The 19,210-nt window shown below is 42.1% G+C and overlaps 2 protein-coding genes and 1 long non-coding RNA gene across 3 annotated transcripts; all 3 read right to left on the bottom strand.

Annotated features, from left to right (window-relative positions):
* Positions 1-1,310: 1,310 nt before the first annotated feature.
* On the bottom strand, positions 1,311-1,958 carry LOC124703009 (vacuolar iron transporter homolog 4-like). The gene has a single exon (XM_047235212.1). It carries the CDS (start codon positions 1,956-1,958, stop codon positions 1,311-1,313), a length of 648 nt encoding a protein of 215 aa, XP_047091168.1.
* Positions 1,959-10,132: 8,174 nt separating this feature from the next.
* LOC124696427 lies at positions 10,133-12,679 on the bottom strand. The gene is made up of 2 exons (XM_047229158.1): positions 12,330-12,679; positions 10,133-10,536 (listed from the first exon to the last, which is right to left on the bottom strand). Exons 1-2 carry the CDS (start codon positions 12,349-12,351, stop codon positions 10,133-10,135), a joined length of 426 nt encoding a protein of 141 aa, XP_047085114.1. The 5' UTR covers positions 12,352-12,679.
* A 3,835-nt stretch (positions 12,680-16,514) lies between these two features.
* On the bottom strand, positions 16,515-18,956 carry LOC124703351. The gene is made up of 6 exons (XR_007003072.1): positions 18,831-18,956; positions 18,041-18,319; positions 17,755-17,953; positions 17,142-17,569; positions 16,942-17,007; positions 16,515-16,850 (listed from the first exon to the last, which is right to left on the bottom strand). It is a non-coding gene; the product is annotated as an uncharacterized LOC124703351 (long non-coding RNA).
* Between the last annotated feature and the right edge of the window lie 254 nt (positions 18,957-19,210).

The following is a 19,210-nucleotide window of genomic DNA, read 5'->3' as shown; positions in this document are numbered from 1 at the left end:
CCGCAAGAAAAAGATTTCTGAATTTTCGAAAGATTTTTGGTGGATTGTCATCATATATTATTTGAAGTAGATTGGTGGTGGTGGTGGTCAAAATGGTGTTGATTTGCAAAATCACATTTGGCATATGATCTTACATATGTTTCATGGTCCCTACTTTGCTTGCTCACCATTTGAATTTGGGACAGAATTTGGGGTGATGGTTTTGGGCAAAGTTGTTCACCTTGTTGTTGTCTTGGATTAGGTGCAAAGAGTTGGCAAAGTGTAGAAGGGAAATCTCTAAATATCAGGGCTCAAAGTGGGCATCAGGCTAAAAATGGCACAAGTGACCATAATTGCATGTGAGCTCAAATTTGATTCAAATTTGATTTAAGTTGAGTTTCTTTGCTTCCAAAAGTGTTAATAAGTGTTTAGTATCCATTTACAACTAATGGTGCAAACCAAAATGGTCTAGGTTAAGGATTTGCAAAAATGGCATAGGCCATATGTGTGTGTTGAGGTGAATTTTATATTCTCTTTTCTCTTTTCTTTTTCTTTGTATTTGGATGATCATGAGATCATGGTTAGGGTTTTAGTGTAAGTGTAAACACACAAGCAAGCATCATGGCAAAATGCACACTTAAATAATTAATAAGGTGATCTATATGCATAGTTCTATATGATGAGAAAAAAATTTGTTGGTTCTAATTTTTGGGTTTTTGGAACTCTCTCTTTCTTTCTTTATTGAAAACTTGGGATGTTACAATACCCTAGTAGTTCTAGAGCCTTTCAGGTTGCTTTTGATCAGCAGTGTTCGTCTGAACCATGATTTTTGAACACATACGTATATGAAACGTGTTCACTAATCTGATGTTTCTTGCCAAATTCAGTGAGTGTTCTATGTGTTAGGTGTGATCATAGCCGTTAGGAGGTAACACCATCAAGTATGAAGTGGTGGCCATAAGCCATATTATAGCACATAACCAAACAGCATTTTTTTTCCTCTATCTAGCAGATTTGTAAACGGTGCGGTCTATCAAACACTGAAGAAACTGCACCAAAACACACTGTTGAAAACCAAATTATGTGCGTAAATAGGTCAGCAGTTGGCGAGCCAAATCGGGAAAAGACGAAAAAAACGGTACGAGTAACCAAACAGACCCCTCATGCATGCGTGTGTACTTTAAAGAAAACAAAAACACTCTATATAAACATTGCCATTCTTATATTCTATAATTGTATCGGTCGATTATTTCTAACGTAAGGGTTTGGGTCTACAGTAATATGCCCATGACATGGTTTCTCAACCAACGCATATCAAACTGGAAATTCCATCAAACTGAATCGGCCCGGAACAACTTCATGAGTCCGTAGGTGATCCCCATCGCCACTAATCCTCCCAGTGCGGCCCTCAACCCAGCCCGACCTGCTGGAGCTCCGCCATGCACCGCCCCAAGGGCGCCGAACACCGCCAGCGCCAAGGTCGCCGTCGACACGACGACCGCGACCCGCATCCCGTAGCTCCCCATGAACCACGCCGCCAGCAGCGGAATGGCCGCGCCAGCAGCGAACGACAGCGCCGAGGCCGCCGATGCATGGCCGGGGTTCGGCAGCCCGGCCCGGTCCGCCGGGTACCCTCGGGCCTCCTCGACTCGCTTGAGCCCGGCCAGCTCCACGTCGAGCTGCGCGTGGACCGACACGTACTCGCCGATGGCCATGCTGCACGCGCCGGCGACGAGGCCCGCCACGCCCGACAGGAGCGCGGCGCGCGGGTCGCCAGGCCGCGCCGCGCCGATGCCGAGCATGAGCGCGGACGTGGAGACGAGGCCGTCGCTCGCGCCGAGGACCGCTGCTCGCAGCCACTGGCCGTGCCGCGACACGTCGTCGTAGCTGGCTGCACCACCGGATTCCATGGACGCCGGTGCGGTGGCCGGGTGACTCGCGTCTAGTACGGCGAGCTTGGTCTCACCGTTGGTGGCCATTTCCAGGGAGTAGAGGCGTGCAACTGCCACACGCACAAAACGCATGGGCGTGTGGAGAACACGAGACCGTATGTATATATCGAGCAGGAAGCAGAGCTGCGAGAGCGAGACGATTAGGAGTAGTAGAAAGTAAACGTCTATAATGATGCATGCTATGACGACGTGTCCTATTACGAAGAACACAAATTAATAAGATACAAAACGATAATACTCATGGTCTGGAGTCCCCGCTAAAAATAACACTGTCTAGATATGGTTCTATGCATGATTTATGAACTTTTTCACGGCCTTTCTCATATTTATTACTCGGATATTCAAATACTCTCCAAGTTTATGGGGGGCTAGCTGGGGCGATTGTGACTTGTGAGGGCATGTCCCATCCCTGGTTGAGTCTACACTTGGTGTGTGCGTGTTGGCTTAGGTAATTGTTCGGTGTATGTATTTCGTTGGGCACATATTGGCTGACTTTGCTACCTCAAAGACTTATAAGTGGGGCCGTTATATATGGGGCCTACAATTCAGTGACTCAAAGAAACTCAAAGTTACTAGGGTTTCTCCCACTGGTGATCATTCGAAAAAAATTGGCCACGTAGTCGACGAATCCCAATGGTTATACTGTTATGTGGTTCCTTGTTGTTCTGTTGTGGCTGGTAGGAAGTTGCTATGGTGGGTAGGATTTACCGAATGTGATAATTTGGAATCGGCGTGTCCCTAGTCAATGTGGGAGGAAATTGCACAAACCGCTTATGGTTGACTATTATTAGTGGTTTGTGCACTTTTCTCCATCAACGCGTAAGGTCAATCGTGCATGGGACCTCTTCTATCAATCTGTGCTGGATTGGGGTTTATGCTATGGTCGTATGCATCTGGGATTTTTTATGTTGGTTCGGGTTTTGTTGTATCTTTCATTGTCTCCACCTGGGCGGGCTCCTTGTGAGGCCACTCTTCACCGTCAGATGTTGTTTGGTGGCGGTGGAACTACCGATAATGAGAGGGGAGTCTTCTTGGTTCCCAGGAGGCGGCAAAGTGGTAGGCCATGTGGGTGTTTTTTCGTAAGGGACGTGGCTGCAGGGTGACATGATTTTTATCGCTCCGATTTTTCATGAGTTTCTTGTGTTCCCCTTTCAGTAACGCGCTTACGGTGGGTTCCCCTTTCAATGCCACTCCACACACACATACTGGGCGTAACATAGACCATGGCACCCCACGTGAACTATGCCACATCCCGCACATACTCCCTCTCGCAATACGCAGAAAAGAAATGGCACAATAAATTAAACCAGCACAAACCGGTTCAAAGCTGAAAACACCACGGGTTACATGAAAAGTCCCGGCGGAGCTTCCCAAACTTCTGGTTCATCTTACGTTTAATGAACAACCAAAATAAATGCACTCCTTCAATTGACACTGGTGTGAGTATATGTCTACATTGTACTTGGTGATTTGAGAGAAGATTTGAAATAAGAGAAGATTTTGAAAAACAATATATGAAGGAAAATAATGATAAAAAATGCAATGTTCCCGCGTATTGTTCTATTTCTCTAAGCACATGATGAAGTTAAACTTTCTAAGGACACACAAAGCGACCGGAAATTTTGAAATGACTGGATCCAAACTGAAAGGTGAAGTGCATCACAATCGGATAAGAAGATATGTCCTCGAACCGCATATGTATTCCGTGGTTTCTGCAAACATAATCAGAAAAGGTATCACAGGAGGTCGATGTCTGAAATGACATGCTTGTCTTCGTTAACAAAAAACAAGTCATTCAATTGTAATAAAAAACTAGTGGTAAAAAATGCGTCGAAAACATTGACCAACACTGTTGTCCAAAATGACGTCTATTTTGAAAAACATTGAATCACTATCATCCTCCTATATATACTATCATTGTTTCCACGGAATCAGCACCAAGCCGGTGGAAACTCCTATCCAGTTTTGGAAAAGGGCAGAGTAAGAACTTGGATTCTCTGCCTTGTTTCTTGCGAGCGTGGCTGGCAGCCTGGCAGTACCAGAGTACGACTAGCAATAATTTGAGCCCTTGGTAAAACCGGTGTTGCCCTGGCGCTTCTGGACAGCAAGGTTAAACAAAACTCAACATCTTGGGTTGGCCTTGCATCCTGAGATGTTCCAATGATGCAGACACTGAATCACTGATGTAGTAGGGAACGGCTACTTGGGATGTTAAAGTACCAAAATCAATGCGGCTTCCTTTTTTACTACCAGGAGAAAACGAAGGGATTCCAACTCATAAATATTCAGTTGCCAGTCAAGCATGAAACAGAAATCATGTGCAGTGAACCAGACTGCAAACCTGAAACATACATCTTCAGGTCAAAATTACAAACAAGTCAGTGGGCATCACTTCGTCCACTAGCCATGGCAATCCACCGCTATCAGCTAGCGCCATCGGAAATGATAAAAACACAGACATTACAACCATGCAGATCTGCCTAACTGGGTTTCGAAAGGTCTAATTCACACTCTTCACAAAGAGAGGACATAATCACATGTATCCCAAAGAGTTGTCCCACCACAAAGTGACCCATAAGCCACCAGCACGCACCACAGCGCTGTTCCTTCTTGGCTCAGAAGACCTTGCTCAAGCAGCTTGAGTTTGCCATATGCTCGAAGCACTGCTTCTTGGCCCCTCGCCTGTAGAAGCCTCTTTCATTGCTGCAGAAATGCCAAAAAAATTGAAAATGTATCAGATTGTTGATTATCCACTTTGCCCTAAATGGGCCTTGATTTTTCACCATCCACAAGAACCAACAAATTGCCACAAACCGAAAGAGCACGGATTTAGACATCCGCCATCACCACATACCCTCAAAATCATTAAGAGTATCACATAATTAAAACACAACAACTCTTGCTTGCGCTCACAGATATAATCGTCAAAGTCCTTTTTAGATGACAAGGGTATGAAAGATGTCCCCATCTGGTGGCAGGACTGAATCAATAACTCACATAATGTTTTACTGTTTGTTCTCAACATTTCAGGGACATTTTCTGTGAGAGGAAATCCTTATGGTAGTATAAAGCAATGGTATCCATTGATAGCCAGTTATTCAACCATGTTTTCTATGTTGGCTACTGAATGTCATGCTCAATAATTACTAACCAGTCGCTCCGAAGTTACTTGGACAGTTAAGTTTCCTGTTATGTTGCCTTCTTTGCACCTATTTATTTGCAAGAATTGTGTACCAACCTAAAGTAGCCCCAGAACTTTTTTTTTATCTATTGTAATTATCCCGAACCAAGTACTGTTTTCGTCAACATTGTATGTTCCTTAACTTTAAGAAAAATATGGTAGTATCCAATTCCTGAATAAACTAAGTTCTTCAGCTATTGACTAATTATCTTCCCAGCCATTCTTGTCTGTGTTAAATTGTTTCACATTTCAATATTGTTCGAAGCTCGAGTTACCTGCTATTTCTCCAGATGTTCTCATCTTAAATAGAATTTTGTTTCTTGAATATAAAAATTGTGTGGATTTATCTGTTGGATCCAGCAGGATCAACTAGCTCTAGTTTGAGCCACAAAAGAATAAGATCAGAAATACCTTGATCTGAAGATGATGCCATGTCTCCTCTTGTTTAATTGCTCACACCAAAATGGAGCAACTTGTGCTTGATTCTTCCCAGTGCTTTAGTGCTAGCCTGATCGGTGGCTTAATTTGTGTGAGAGAGAGAGTGAGAGAGAGAACTGAGAGCAGCCGTGTGTTCTCCACTCTTCTAGGGTCATTTGACCCCTTTATATATGTTTAGCACTATGCACTAGGGGAACCAGCACCGTTGGATCAAAATCGATGTCTCCGATCAAGACAACACATAAGGATAGGTGGCCATTTACTGTAGCACCGCCCTACTGTAGCACCGTCCTACTGTAGCAACCCAAAAAGATCTGACCTAGGAGAGCAGCCTAGATCACCAAAATATCCAACATTCTCCCCCTTGATCGTAAGGCTGATCATTATAAGCTCATTTTTTTTTAACAAAATAATGTACTAGGACGAAAAGATTATAATGGTCTGTTAGGTACCATTTAATCTAGTGACTATAGCACATTAGTTCATATCAAAATGAACCTCTTTAATTTATGAGCTCCATAAACTTTATTCACATCATATATTAACTTAATTTACATAATTCTTTACATAAACATCATAAACATTACAGACTCATCTTTTGATAAAATGGTACACCAAGACAATAGGTTACAACAGTCAATTAAGTACTGCTAAACCAAGTGACTATGGTTCCCATCCGATCTCAAAATGAGCCCCTTTTGGGGAGATGGTGCCATAATAGTTCCAACTTCTCCAGGATTAAAAGCTTTCAACCAAACCCATGCCGGCAACATGCTCTCTAAATACGCTGGGTGGTAAGCCTTTCGTGAGCGGATCCGCTAACATAAATTTAGTACTAATGTACTTGATATCTATTGTTTGATCCTGGATTCTATCTTTCACAACAAGATACTTAAGGTCAATAAATTTGCCAGCTGCACTTGACTTGTTGTTACTCGCATAGATCACTGCGGGTTGATTACCGCAGTATAGAGTGAGAGGCCTGGAAATGCTGTCAATCACTCTTAGTGCCGGGATAAAATTCTTCAACCATACCGCCTGCCCGGTTGCCTCATAACATGCTACAAATTCTGCCTGCATTGTCGACGATGCAGTAACAGTTTGCTTCGAGATTTTCCATGATATAGCTCCTTTTGCAAGGGTGAAGATATAACCTGATGTGGATTTCTTAGTATCAACACACCCCGCAAAATCAGCATCTGAATAACCCACTATTTCGAGATTATCAGATTTCTCATAAGTAAGCATGAGGCCTTTAGTACCTTGCAAATAACGCAAGACCTTTTTAGCAGCCTTCCAGGTGATCCGGACACTGGATTGGACCGATATCCGCCAAGCATCCCGGTCACAAAAGCTAAATCAGGGCGAGTGCACACTTGTGCATACATAATACTCCCAACAATTGAGGCATAAGGAATTGACTTCATCTCGCGCAGATTCATAATTATTTCTTGGGCACTCGGAAAGTCCCAAATTTATCGCCCTTAACAATAGGAGCAGAGCGAGGCTGAGCACTTATACATATTGTACTTTTTCAGTACCTTTTCAATATATGCTCTCTGAGATAGCCCCAAGATCCCTCAGGATCTATCCCGGTGAATTTCAATTCCTAAAACATAAGTTGCTTCACCGAGATCTTTCATATCGAACTTTGAAGACAGGAATCTCTTGGTCTCCATCAACATATTTTTATCACTGCTGGCCAAGAGTATGTCATCAACATATAATATCAGGAAGATATAATTACTCCCCTTGAACTTAACATAAACACAATTGTCCTTCTTATTTTCCTTAAAACCAAATTTCTTTATTACTTGATCAAATTTGAGATACCACTCTCTTGATGCTTGTTTCAAACCATAGATGGATTTCTTCAGATGACATCCTAAATGTTTATTTTCTTCCATAACAAAACCTTCCGGTTGTGCCATGTATACATCTTCATGTAAGTCACCATTTAGAAATGCCGTTTTGACATCCATCTGATGTAGCTCTAAATTATAATGAGCCACGAGTGCCATAATTATTCTGAATGAATCCTTCGAAGAGACGGGTGAAAAAGTTTCATTATAATCAATCCCTTCTCTTTGAGTGAATCCTTTTGCCACAAGCCTTGCTTTAAACCTTTCGATATCACCCTTGGAGTCACGTTTGGTCTTATAGACCCATTTGCATCCAACTGTTTTGGCTCCTTCAGGGATTTCTACTAAGTCCCATACATCATTAGTGCTCATGGACTTCATTTCATCTTTCATAGCATCGAGCCATTTAGACGAATATTCACTTTCCATAGCCTCCTTAAATGAGGTGGGATCATTATCCAACACTGGCTCATTTGTATCCTCACTCATGTAGGTGAGATAATCATCGGGAATAGCGAGGCTTTCTAGCCCGCTGTGACCTTCTAAGAGGCTCATTATTCGGCACATTAATAACAGTTTGAGACTGCTGATTATTTTCAATAAGAGCATCATTAGATGTGACATCTGGAACAGTCGCCGGTGTATCAGCAGGTGTTGCATTAGCAGCACGTTGCCTTCTTGAATACACTCGTAATTGCTGTTCTTGGTCCTTTTGTTGTCCAGTTATGTGAGCACCATCAGCTACAGGAGCTGAAACTTGAGGTGCAATTTCAGTATGTACTGGAAACACTGGCTCTTGGATTACAGGCATCGGGACATATTCCTGTTTTTCCTCCAAGACTATTTCTCTGGGAGTCATGCTCCCCCTCATCATATCACTTTCCAAGAACACAGCGTGTCTTGTTTCAACAAATTTCGTTGTCTGATTTGGACAATAAAATCGATATGCTTTAGATTTGTCAGGATAACCAATAAAATGGCAACTGACTGTCTTGGGGTCTAATTTTCCCATAACCGGATTAAAAATCCTTGCTTCAGCAGGACAGCCCCATACATGAAAATAATTCAGGGTTGGCTTTTTCCCAGTCCATAATTCGTATGGTGTTTTGGGCACCGATTTACTGGGAACCCTGTTAAGAATATGTGCTGCTGTTTTAAGGGCTTCCATCCATAAATTCACCGGTAAAGTGGAGTGGTTTAACATACTCCGCACCATATCCATAAGTGTGCGGTTTCTCCTTTCAGCCACCCCGTTTTGCTGAGGTTCACCCGGTGCTGAGTATTGGGCGGCAATGCCATTTTCCTGTAAGAATTTTGCAAATGGTCCAGGAATTTGACCATAAGTTGCATGTCTGCCGTAGTATTCACCACCACGATCAGATCTTACAACTTTAATTCTTTTATTACATTGATTTTCAACCTCAGCTTTGAAAATCTTGAACTTGTCTAATGCCTCTGATTTTTCTTTGATTTGATAAATATATCCATAACGGGAGAAATCATCAGTGAACGTTATGAATGAATTATAACCGTCCACCGATCTCACATTAAACGGACCACATATATCCGTATGAATTAATTCCAAAACTCCCGTGCTTCGGTTTGCACCTTTCTTAATTTTCTTGGCATATTTTCCTTTGATGCGGTCGATACAATGATCAACATCCGCATCCGAAAAATCAAGAGAAGGAAGAACTTGATCTTTAATGAGACGCTCAATCCTCCCCTCGAAATATGGCCTAAACGATAGTGCCATAATTTCGAAGAAGTCTCATTATTATTACGTTTGCGTTTGGTACCGACATTTATATTTGAGGTAGAACCCACATTATTTATATCATCACAAAGGGAAATTACATAAAGTTTGTCGTGTCGACAGGCAAGGCCAACATTATTATTGTCATACATAATTATACACTCGCTTATTCCCAAAGTGACACTCATAACTATCATCATCTAAACATGAGACGGAAACTAAATTCCGTTTCATCGAGGGTACATAAAGAACATTATTTAGCTGAAGCTTAAAACCGCCATGAAGTGTAAGAGTGAAGTCTCCAATCGCCTCGGCATAAGCTTCAACACCATTAGCAACTCTAATTGTTCTTTCCCCTCTTTTTAGGGTCTTCCTCATATTGAATCCCCGCAACGAATTTACAACATGAATTGTTGCACTCGAATCAATCCACCAAGTATTGGTGGCATAATTAACATAAAGGGATTCTTCAACAACAAGTAATAGTGTCGGTACCTCTTTCTTTGAGCCATCTCTTGAAGCCAAAACAATCCTTTCGCCTATGCCCACCTTTTCCACAAAAGTGGCAAGCATTGGAATTATTTCCTTCAGCATTAGGCGCTTTTTCTGGCTTCTTTTGCTGTGAGCCTTTTGAGAATTGGCCTTTTTCCTTGAACTTATAAGGCTTGGGCTTCACATATTCATTCACAAATTTTCTATACTTCTTCTTTTGTGAATGACCAAACTGATTAACATGATCAATTCTGTCAGCCTTAAGCCTTTCTTCTTCTTGCACACATCGCGCCATCATTTCATCAATCTCCCATTTAACATCCATCGCATTATAGTTGATCATAAATGGATCAAATTGGGGAGGCAAAGATGACATAATAAAATGGACGAGGAAACCATTAGAGATTTCCATCTCCATTGACTTTAGTTTGGCGGCCATGTTGCACTTTTTCATAATATGCTCTCGAAGACTTCAAGTGGGATCATATTTTTCATCAATTAGCCTTCTGATAAGACTTGTTGCATAAACTTTAGAAGACCCTTTAAATTGATGCTCAATTTTTGCAAAGTACCCTTTTGCTGTCTCACAATCAGGAAGGGCTCCCCTCATACTCTGTGTAATGGAGCCCTTTATCATCATAAGGCACTTGCGATTAGAGTCATCCCACTTAGTCTTAATAATGTCATATTCCTTCTTGAGGGCTTCATAATTTTCATTATTTTCTTTAGGCACCTCAGGAGGATCATTAAGGAGAGCATAATCAATATTGAGTAAGGCCATAGTGATCTCAAGCTTCTCCTTCCACGTGACATAATTGCTGCCATTTAGCTGTTCGATGCCATTTAGCATTCCAGCAATATTAGAGACATTAGTTGCTGCAAAAGAAAAAAAAATTCAAAATGCTTTAGTAAGCATCATCATAATCATCATTAAATTTTATTGATCAAATTCAAATCAGCTTTGGCCAGAGATGAAAATGAACAACAAAATTTTGTGGACAAATATTCATCAATTAGCTTTGGCCAAATTGATAAATAGAAGCCACACATTAATGATCCTCATTCATTATTTTCTTTTACCGACCCGGTTCACATCAGCTTTGGCCAGAAGTGAAACAGACCAATAAAAGAATTTTGCAGTTAAAATGCCCGTCAAACAACTTTGGTCAGAATGACAAGGCATAAAACCACACTTTATTTGAGGATCCATAAACTTTATTTTGCAGCGGAAGCATTATCACATAATAATTATAGTGATAAATATCACCATAATTCATTAATCATAAATAAACTAAATAATAAAAGTAATATCAACATGTAAATAAACTAAGCATGACAATTAAAATTGTGGCCTAAAATAAACATAATAAGCATAATCAATTCATCCAGAAAAAATAGCCCTGAAAAGATATTTATTTCAGCCCTAATTTTTTTTATTATTATTATTATTAGCATAATAATCCTGCTGAACTGGGCCAAAATTGGCCCAGCCCAGTATTTGCTCCCCCTGATCCCCTCTTGGGCCACAGCCCATTTGCAACGCCAGGACCACCCGAGCCGTCGGATGCAATCCGATGGCCAGGAACGACCCCGGCTGGATCAAAACCAGCGCGTCGTCGCCGCCCGGCTCCCCACGAAACCCTAGCCCATTTACCTTTCTTTCCTGCTCTCCTCTCCCGACAGCAGTGGCGACGCCGCTGCAATAGCGAAGACGGCGAGCACCGCGCGACGGGGAAAAGGCTTCGGCGTCAACCAGGCCCTCTCGCCGGAGTTGCGTGCAGCTTTGGCCAGCGCACAGCTCCGTCGAGCGGCTCTGGGCGGCGCCCCTGTGCGAGGCAAGCGTGCGCGTGTGGGCGTCCCCGCGACGGCGACAGCTTCCTTCGCCAGGAACCGGCACAGCAGCTGGTCTCCAACGGCGTCGAGCGCGCGGGGAGAGCAGCAGCCACCGGCCAGTTCAGCGGACAGCAAGGCTGCTCGGGTTCGAGTCCGAGCACACCTTCCAACATAAGAAGATGGCTCCGATGCCGCCGTGGCCAGCGACGACGACGAGGCCCATAAGGTAAAGTCCGCCTTGATCTTGATCTTGAATTAGGGTTAGGGTTCCTTCAAATTTGGGGAATTTCGTAATCTAGGGTTTCGGAATTGGGAAGAAGTGCTTAAATTCATCATTATTTATTCATTCCCCTTTAAAGAATCATGCTTAAGCCGAAACCACAACTTGATTTCAGAGGAGAATCATAAGGGATTTTAACTCTAGGGTTTCTAGGAATTGGGGAATTTGAAGATTTGCAAGAATCTGCCTTAATCCCCTTCATATATGCTTAAATCCGAGAAAACCCTAGATTCACTTTAGAACTTTTAGGGCTGTTACTTAAGAAAACAGGGCTTAAACTTAAAACATAATTGATAACCAGGAAGAACAGCCTTTAAACATAAGCATAAAATTCTTTCACAGAAGCAACTTGAGCATATGTCTTGACTTGGTGACAACATATAAACACATGGGTATGTGCATATGCCCCTGATCTTGATTTTGGCTTGATAAATCAAGCATGAATCTTAACATAAGAGGGCTCAAACTTAAGAGCTAGATGCTCTGATACCATTGTTGGATCCAGCAGGATCAACTAGCTCTAGTTTGAGCCACAAAAGAATAAGATCAGAAATACCTTGATCTGAAGATGATGCCATGTCTCCTCTTGTTTAATTGCTCACACCAAAATGGAGCAACTTGTGCTTGATTCTTCCCAGTGCTTTAGTGCTAGCCTGATCGGTGGCTTAATTTGTGTGAGAGAGAGAGTGAGAGAGAGAACTGAGAGCAGCCGTGTGTTCTCCACTCTTCTAGGGTCATTTGACCCCTTTATATATGTTTAGCACTATGCACTAGGGGAACCAGCACCGTTGGATCAAAATCGATGTCTCCGATCAAGACAACACATAAGGATAGGTGGCCATTTACTGTAGCACCGCCCTACTGTAGCACCGTCCTACTGTAGCAACCCAAAAAGATCTGACCTAGGAGAGCAGCCTAGATCACCAAAATATCCAACATTATCATCTTGCATAGCTTTTCATATTTGTGTAGCACGTCCGGGAGAATAAATTCACAAGCTTGTGAAAGAAGTCTCGATGTCAGAAGTGTACCTGCCAACATTAGCTTTACTGCAACAGCGAGTTTCCGTCTGGTTACTGGGCCTGTGAACTCGACTACATGAGGCAAGAACAAAACTATATGTGAGTGCTTTCGACAATATATAATCGGTGCAGTGTATGTTTTTTATTGAAATTCTTTGCTAAACCATGAGGTTTTTGTGCTCAATGAATGGAATATAAAATATTGCGCTACTGCCTTCTCGGATATTTTTCCGGTTTAGTCTCTGCATGTCACTCATGTCTTCTGATTCCATATCTTTCTTGTTAATAAAAGAACTGTACTTGCTCCATAGTCACTTCAACAAAAATTATGTAACTATATCTGCATCGCTCTCTGAATCATCTGTAAGGTTGGTGAAACCACATTTCAGGTCTTCGATGAAAGCAAACACAAAACTAATGAAATGGTGCAGCAAGGCATTCCCGTGCCTCTTGGATCGAACAGAAAACTAACCCCCTCCCACGAAGACAAAATTTAGCAAACGAAAATCATTTGCATCACTACCCAGCAACAGCAGATCAAGCATGACACCACGAAGCAAAGAAAAGACGCTAGCTGTAGAAAAACGGCGCAGCAAAGCACTTTGCGTCCTTCTAGTATATCCATCAAACCGGTCAAGGAAACAATTCCAATGTGCTATATGTAAGAAAAATGAGTCTAAGGCCAAATCAGGCTCCAAGAATGCAAGAAGTACCAACAAAACGTACGAAAATGAGGCATTACTTTCTCTAATGTTTAGCGACACCAATCCTCAGTCCGCCAGTCAGGTACCTCGACTCCTGGAGTACCTTGGTCATCCTTTCTTCCCGGCTCGCCTCCACTGAATCCAGATGCTGCTCCCTACAACAGAAGTACAAAACAAGGCAATATTTAGAACTTGACAGGGCTTCGTTTGAAACAACTCTAGGAAGATTGTTATGGTGATACCTGAGCTTGTGCCTAAATATCCTCCAGTTCAGCGACTATATCTAAGGACAGACAGACGGTTAGATGGAACGGTTTCTCGACATCTCTGCATCAGGGTTAATATAGTAGCATTGGTAAGATAATTGGTACACGGATAAAATTGATATGTGGAACTCTTTGGTGGTAAAGAGTAAGTAACTGTAAGCCTAAATCATGCAAACCAAGATAACGACTTAACTACCTTGAATGTTATAAGCTCACAAAGTACAGTACCAAACTGAACATATCTACTTGCTGTCATAGGCACATGATATATGATCTGCACAGTATTCAATTTCCTGTTAGTATCATGATTATAACAGCAAAACCATATATTTCTAAATTAAATGTGATTTACCATAAAAGAACTTGGATTCTCTTGCCTTGTTTCTTACATGCGTGGCTGGCAACCTGGCAGTAGTGGATTACTAGTAGGACTAGCAATAATTTGAGCCATTGGTAAAACCGGTGTCGCTCTGGTGCTTCTGAATGGAAAGGTTACATATAGAACTCAACATCTTGGGCTGCCCTTGCCTTCCTACGATGTTCCGACGATACAAACACTGATGGAACAGCTACTAGGGCAATCCTTATTAAAGCACAAAACTAACGTGGCTTCATTTTTCAAGAGGAGAAAAGGACAGCATTTCGTCGGAAACCTCTGTCCATAAAAGGATGTCTTAGACTTGTCTAAATTTGGATGTATGTGGACACTATTAGCGTATAGATACATCCAAATTTAGACAAATCTAAGATATCTTTTTATGGGCAGAGGGGGTATATATATTCAGTTGCCAATGGCTTAGTCAAGCATGAAACAAAATCAAGTGCAATAAACTAGAACACGAGCTTGAAATATATAGATCATCAGGTGAAAATTACAAAGAAGTCAATGTGAAGACACATACTAGTTAACCATGTTGACTTGCCCTTTTTTTTAATTTGATCCCACAAAATACATAGGTAACCAGCTCGATGTTACAACCAGTCATCAGTTGGCAATACTCAACTCCACAAGCCATGGCATTCCACCGCTATTGCTAGCACATCCGAAATGATAAAAGACCCACAGACCTTACCACCATGCAAGCCTGCGTAACTGGGTTTGGAGTTTGGACATGTCTAATTTACCGTCCTCACAAAGGAAAAAATATGAACCTGCGTATCCCAAAGACTTGTGCTGACACAAAATGCCACAAGAGCCGTTATCTGCACGCACCACGGCACGTAACTCCTTGGCTCAGAAGACCTTGCTCAAGCAGCTTGAATTTGCAATGCACTTCAAGCACTGTCTCCTGGCTCCTCACCTGTAGAAGCCGCTTTCATCTCTGCAGAAACGACAACAATTTAAAAAAATATCAGATCACTGATTATCAAATTTGCCCCGAAAATCAGCTGGCTGATTATACTGATTTGTTTCTCCCAAACCACAAGGACAAACAAATCACCGCTAACCCAAAAGGCACTAACTAGTCATCGGCCCACACAAATTCATGAAAAAGACTAAAGTGAACTCAAGAGAACCACCTCTCTTGCTTGCACAGAGATTAATGTGCGTAATCATTTTAGATGAACAGGTCATCAAATCGGATGAACCTGTCAACATTTTATCAAAACAGACTTCGAAAGCAGTTTAAGCTCAGTATCATTGCCCATAGTTTATATATGTTGTTAGTAGTAATAAATACTATGCAGTACCCTTTTACTCGCAATCTACACTTTTGCAGTAACATTTCGGGAATAAACAACAGGGTCATAGGCACATCAATGTACCTATCGATGTAAGCCCGAGTAGGGAAGTACTCTCCCCCAAGACAGAGCTAACTTCGTGACCTGCCTTGACTTGAGTTGGACGTGCCCACGAAGATGACATCGGTACCCTCGATGAAGCCACTCACACGTGCCATATAACGAGGTTCGATGTGGTTGCTGCTGCGGTGGAGAGGAGGCGGCGCCAGGGCTTGCAGACGCGACTGGAGGCGGGGGAGTACCTCGTCGACGACGTCATCCATCAGCGCCGGTGGCGGCGCCATGGATCCTGCCGCCGTAGAGTGGGGCGGCGAGGGTTTGATTTGGGTGGGGCGATTCGTTGCTACTACCTGGTTCGGTTCAACCAGCTTGAGAGCAGGGGGCTCTCCATGTGGGACCGGAGTGGCAGTGGTAGTAAGGCTAAGCAGTCGACAATTTTAGCACTCGAATTCCTAAGTAAAAAAAAACAATTGCACTTGTTAGAAAAATGTGCAAGTTCGAATTTGCTAACTAGTTAGGTGTTATAGAATTAGGAAGAGTCAAATCTTACTTCCAAATCATTACGTCGGTGAATGAGAGGTGGAGATATTATAAGATGTGGCCTTTGCTCCGGACAGTTGGTTCTTGATCTCATAGTACTCTAGTAGAAAAACAGCAGAAATTACAGTCCAGTATCAAGGACGAGTACAAGAAAGAATCACACACGGCACATGAAATGTGATATGGACTTTCGCACTGGACAGATTTCATAAGTAGTAGCAGCTATTTGGAGATGTACAACTGGAGTAGATTATAACCAATACATCCTTACATCCATCAGTCTTGCCCTACTGGAAATATCATGAATATCAGCTCCCAAGGACCTTACATGTTCAGGTTTCTATTGAAATTTTTAAATAATGTCCTCTTCACCTCCCAAATTCATGCTCGGGCAAACCCAAGCCGTCGATGGCACTTAAGAATGATGAGGTAGTCAAACCGAGAATCAAACACCAGGCACATGAAATGTGAAGCAATTTTCTTTTAAGCTGTAGATTATAATAACCAATACGTCCTTACATCCATCAATCCAATGGCCAACACAACAATTCCAGTTTGCTCTAGGCTTAAGAATTGAGGCTAAGGCCGAAATAAAAATCAAGACTGAGACCTTGAAAACCAATAAATAAGGCCACAAGTAGTACCAGCAAATACAACATGCTGCTTTCTCTAAAGCTAGCCACACCAATACTAACTCATCCTATCAGGTAACAGGAGTAACTTCATGGAGTATGCACAAAGGGTCAATCTTCGCCTTGGTAATCCTTTCCTGGATTGTCTCCCCTGAATCCTGGTGTTGCTTCTGTAATAGAAGTACAAAACATACCAATGTTAAGAACTGGGCAGTGCTTCGTTCCAAAACAACTGCAGAAGATGGCTATGGTGATAGATACCTTAGCTTGCACCTGAGTTTCCTCGAGTTCAGCCACTATCCATGGATGGGCAGTTTCCCAACATCTCTGCATCAGAGTTGATAGCATTGGTAAGTTAACTGATACATGAAACTCTCTAGCAAACTGCATTTGTAGGCAAGAAAAAGCGTCAGAACAGAAACAAATGCTGGTGCTGTCCTACTGAAGATGTGAGCATATACCTTAGGTGAACTTTTGCTGCCCCTACTGGAACCACTTTCTGTTGGACAATCAACGCCACTTGATCACATCTACCAGCTCCGAGCAACAAAGGTGGAAATGGAGATGTACACTGACTGCAACAAAATGAGGTTAGTGCAGCATGCCATGTGCCATTAGTGAGCTTACCTGCACAACCAATGAAAACTACCCATGCCAACCCCAATAGACCACATAGATCCAAACTGTTTTGAAGCAACAGCTTGGTATCGCTTTTCCTCCAAGCAACTTGAGGGACAAAAATCGGCAATGTTTGGCACGATATTGTTATCCAGGAATATATTTGTAGGTCTGAGATCTAAGTGAACGATGAAAGTCTTGCAAAGATGATGTAAAGCCTCTCAAATTCCCTGATTATTTAATAGCACTTCTTCCATGCAGATTCATGCATCTATAAAGAAAAGAAGAGAGTTAATTATTTGGGATACATGAAAGCTCTTGATCTTCAAAAAGGCTAGACAGTATACACAAGTGGAATACTAAACAAATATTTCTATTACTGAACCAACTGTGATGTATGTAAGCAATCTGAACAATCTATCAAAAAACAGAAGATTATGTGACATATGATGCTACCTTTCATATGAGCATGAAGACTCCATCTAGGTAGACACTGAAAGCACAACAATCATCAGATTTGACAAATTTTCTGTTGTGCATTTATCTTTGCATCTGTGTCAACACTTTTTTTTCATGTTCATCAGTTCAGACACTGTGGAACTTCTCATGGATGTGCGCGCTGGACAACTTCGTTGCAGTTGTCAGAGGCTCAATCCTACAGTTCAAAACAACAAGTATCAGTATCAAATTGAGTTTTCCGATTAAATATGACTGTAACCAGTATCAACAAGAGTTACCATACCTAAATGGATCGAGCTGAATGGAGAGAGCACTACGAAATAATCAAGGGAATTTGTGAGGGTTTACATTATCTTCACGCGATTCATATTCTTCACTTAGATCTAAAACCTGCAAATATACTGCTAGATGACAACATGGTGCCAAAAATTGCAGATTTTGGTCTCTCAAGATCCTTTGATGAAAAGCAAAACCAGGCATGCTATTACGTCAAAACTGCTAGGATCTATGAAAGCTGGTTTGAGCTTTAATCCACTGGACAACATGTTCCTCCTGATGCTAGCTGTGAAACAAGAGAAGAAGAGTTATTCATGAGGCTAACAGATCCAACTCCTACATATACTAAAGTAGTACTAATCATGAAGGCAAGAGATACAGACTTCTGGACATATCAATATTAGCACAGGAAGATTCTAGGTAAACTTTGGCAGGTTCAATTTATCCGGATAAAAGTGTGTAACAACTAACAACACCTACGCAGATAAATATTGTCTACACAGACACAAAGGAGTATCCACAACCCATAAATCCCACAATAATTTTGCTGTCTACCACACCTTGCCCCGCTACTCTAGCTACAGACACGCATGAAAACATGGGCAAAAACTACTAACAAATTAGCCAAGAAATTGGTACTGGTAAGCAAACAGAGAACTGCGACGATGGATCTTAACAGCAGGATAAACACGACTATAAGGAGCACAAGGAACCAGCAGCTTCTAAGTTAATAAAAGGATACTGAATCATGCAAGAACACCAATACTAGACAAGGGGGGGAAGAAGATGGTTGTTACCTTGGAGGACGCCTTGCTGCTCGCGAGATCCAGATCTGGTGAGGTGAGGACTGGGTGGGCACGGGAGGCCCTATTTAAAGGCAGGCGAGGCTCAGATCTGGATCTCGCGTCCTGGTAAAGAAAATATTTACGGCCATAACGATGGGTTAAACAGTTAAACTAGTGCGGGAATCCAACTGGTTCGTTTGCTTTTAACGTACCTGCTGACAAAGTCCACCCTACGTATCGACCAAAAAATGCCCACCTCCCTTTGATGGCACGCTCAGACGTTTTGAAATTTATTATCGCAAACCTTCTTTTTTACGGTATAAAAACAGCCGTATAGCTGTAGATGCTGCATTTCTAATAAAGTCCTAAAAACTTAAAAATAGAGACAGCGA

The sequence above is a fragment of the Lolium rigidum genome, chromosome 3 (assembly GCF_022539505.1).
Source record: "Lolium rigidum isolate FL_2022 chromosome 3, APGP_CSIRO_Lrig_0.1, whole genome shotgun sequence".
Lineage (NCBI taxonomy): Eukaryota > Viridiplantae > Streptophyta > Magnoliopsida > Poales > Poaceae > Lolium > Lolium rigidum.
Note: the sequence above shows the minus strand (reverse complement) of the source record. Positions and strands in the feature narration are given on the sequence as shown.

Bases quoted from the DNA above. Each gene is read 5' to 3' on its own strand.
- LOC124703009 (XM_047235212.1), bottom strand. From the start codon at position 1,958: ATGGCCACCAACGGTGAGACCAAGCTCGCCGTACTAGACGCGAGTCAC.
- LOC124696427 (XM_047229158.1), bottom strand. From the start codon at position 12,351: ATGGCATCATCTTCAGATCAAG. The intron at 10,537-12,329 runs GTATTTCTGATC...TTTCTTTTGCAG, and splicing joins GGCATCATCTTCAGATCAAG to CAACTAATGTCTCTAATATT.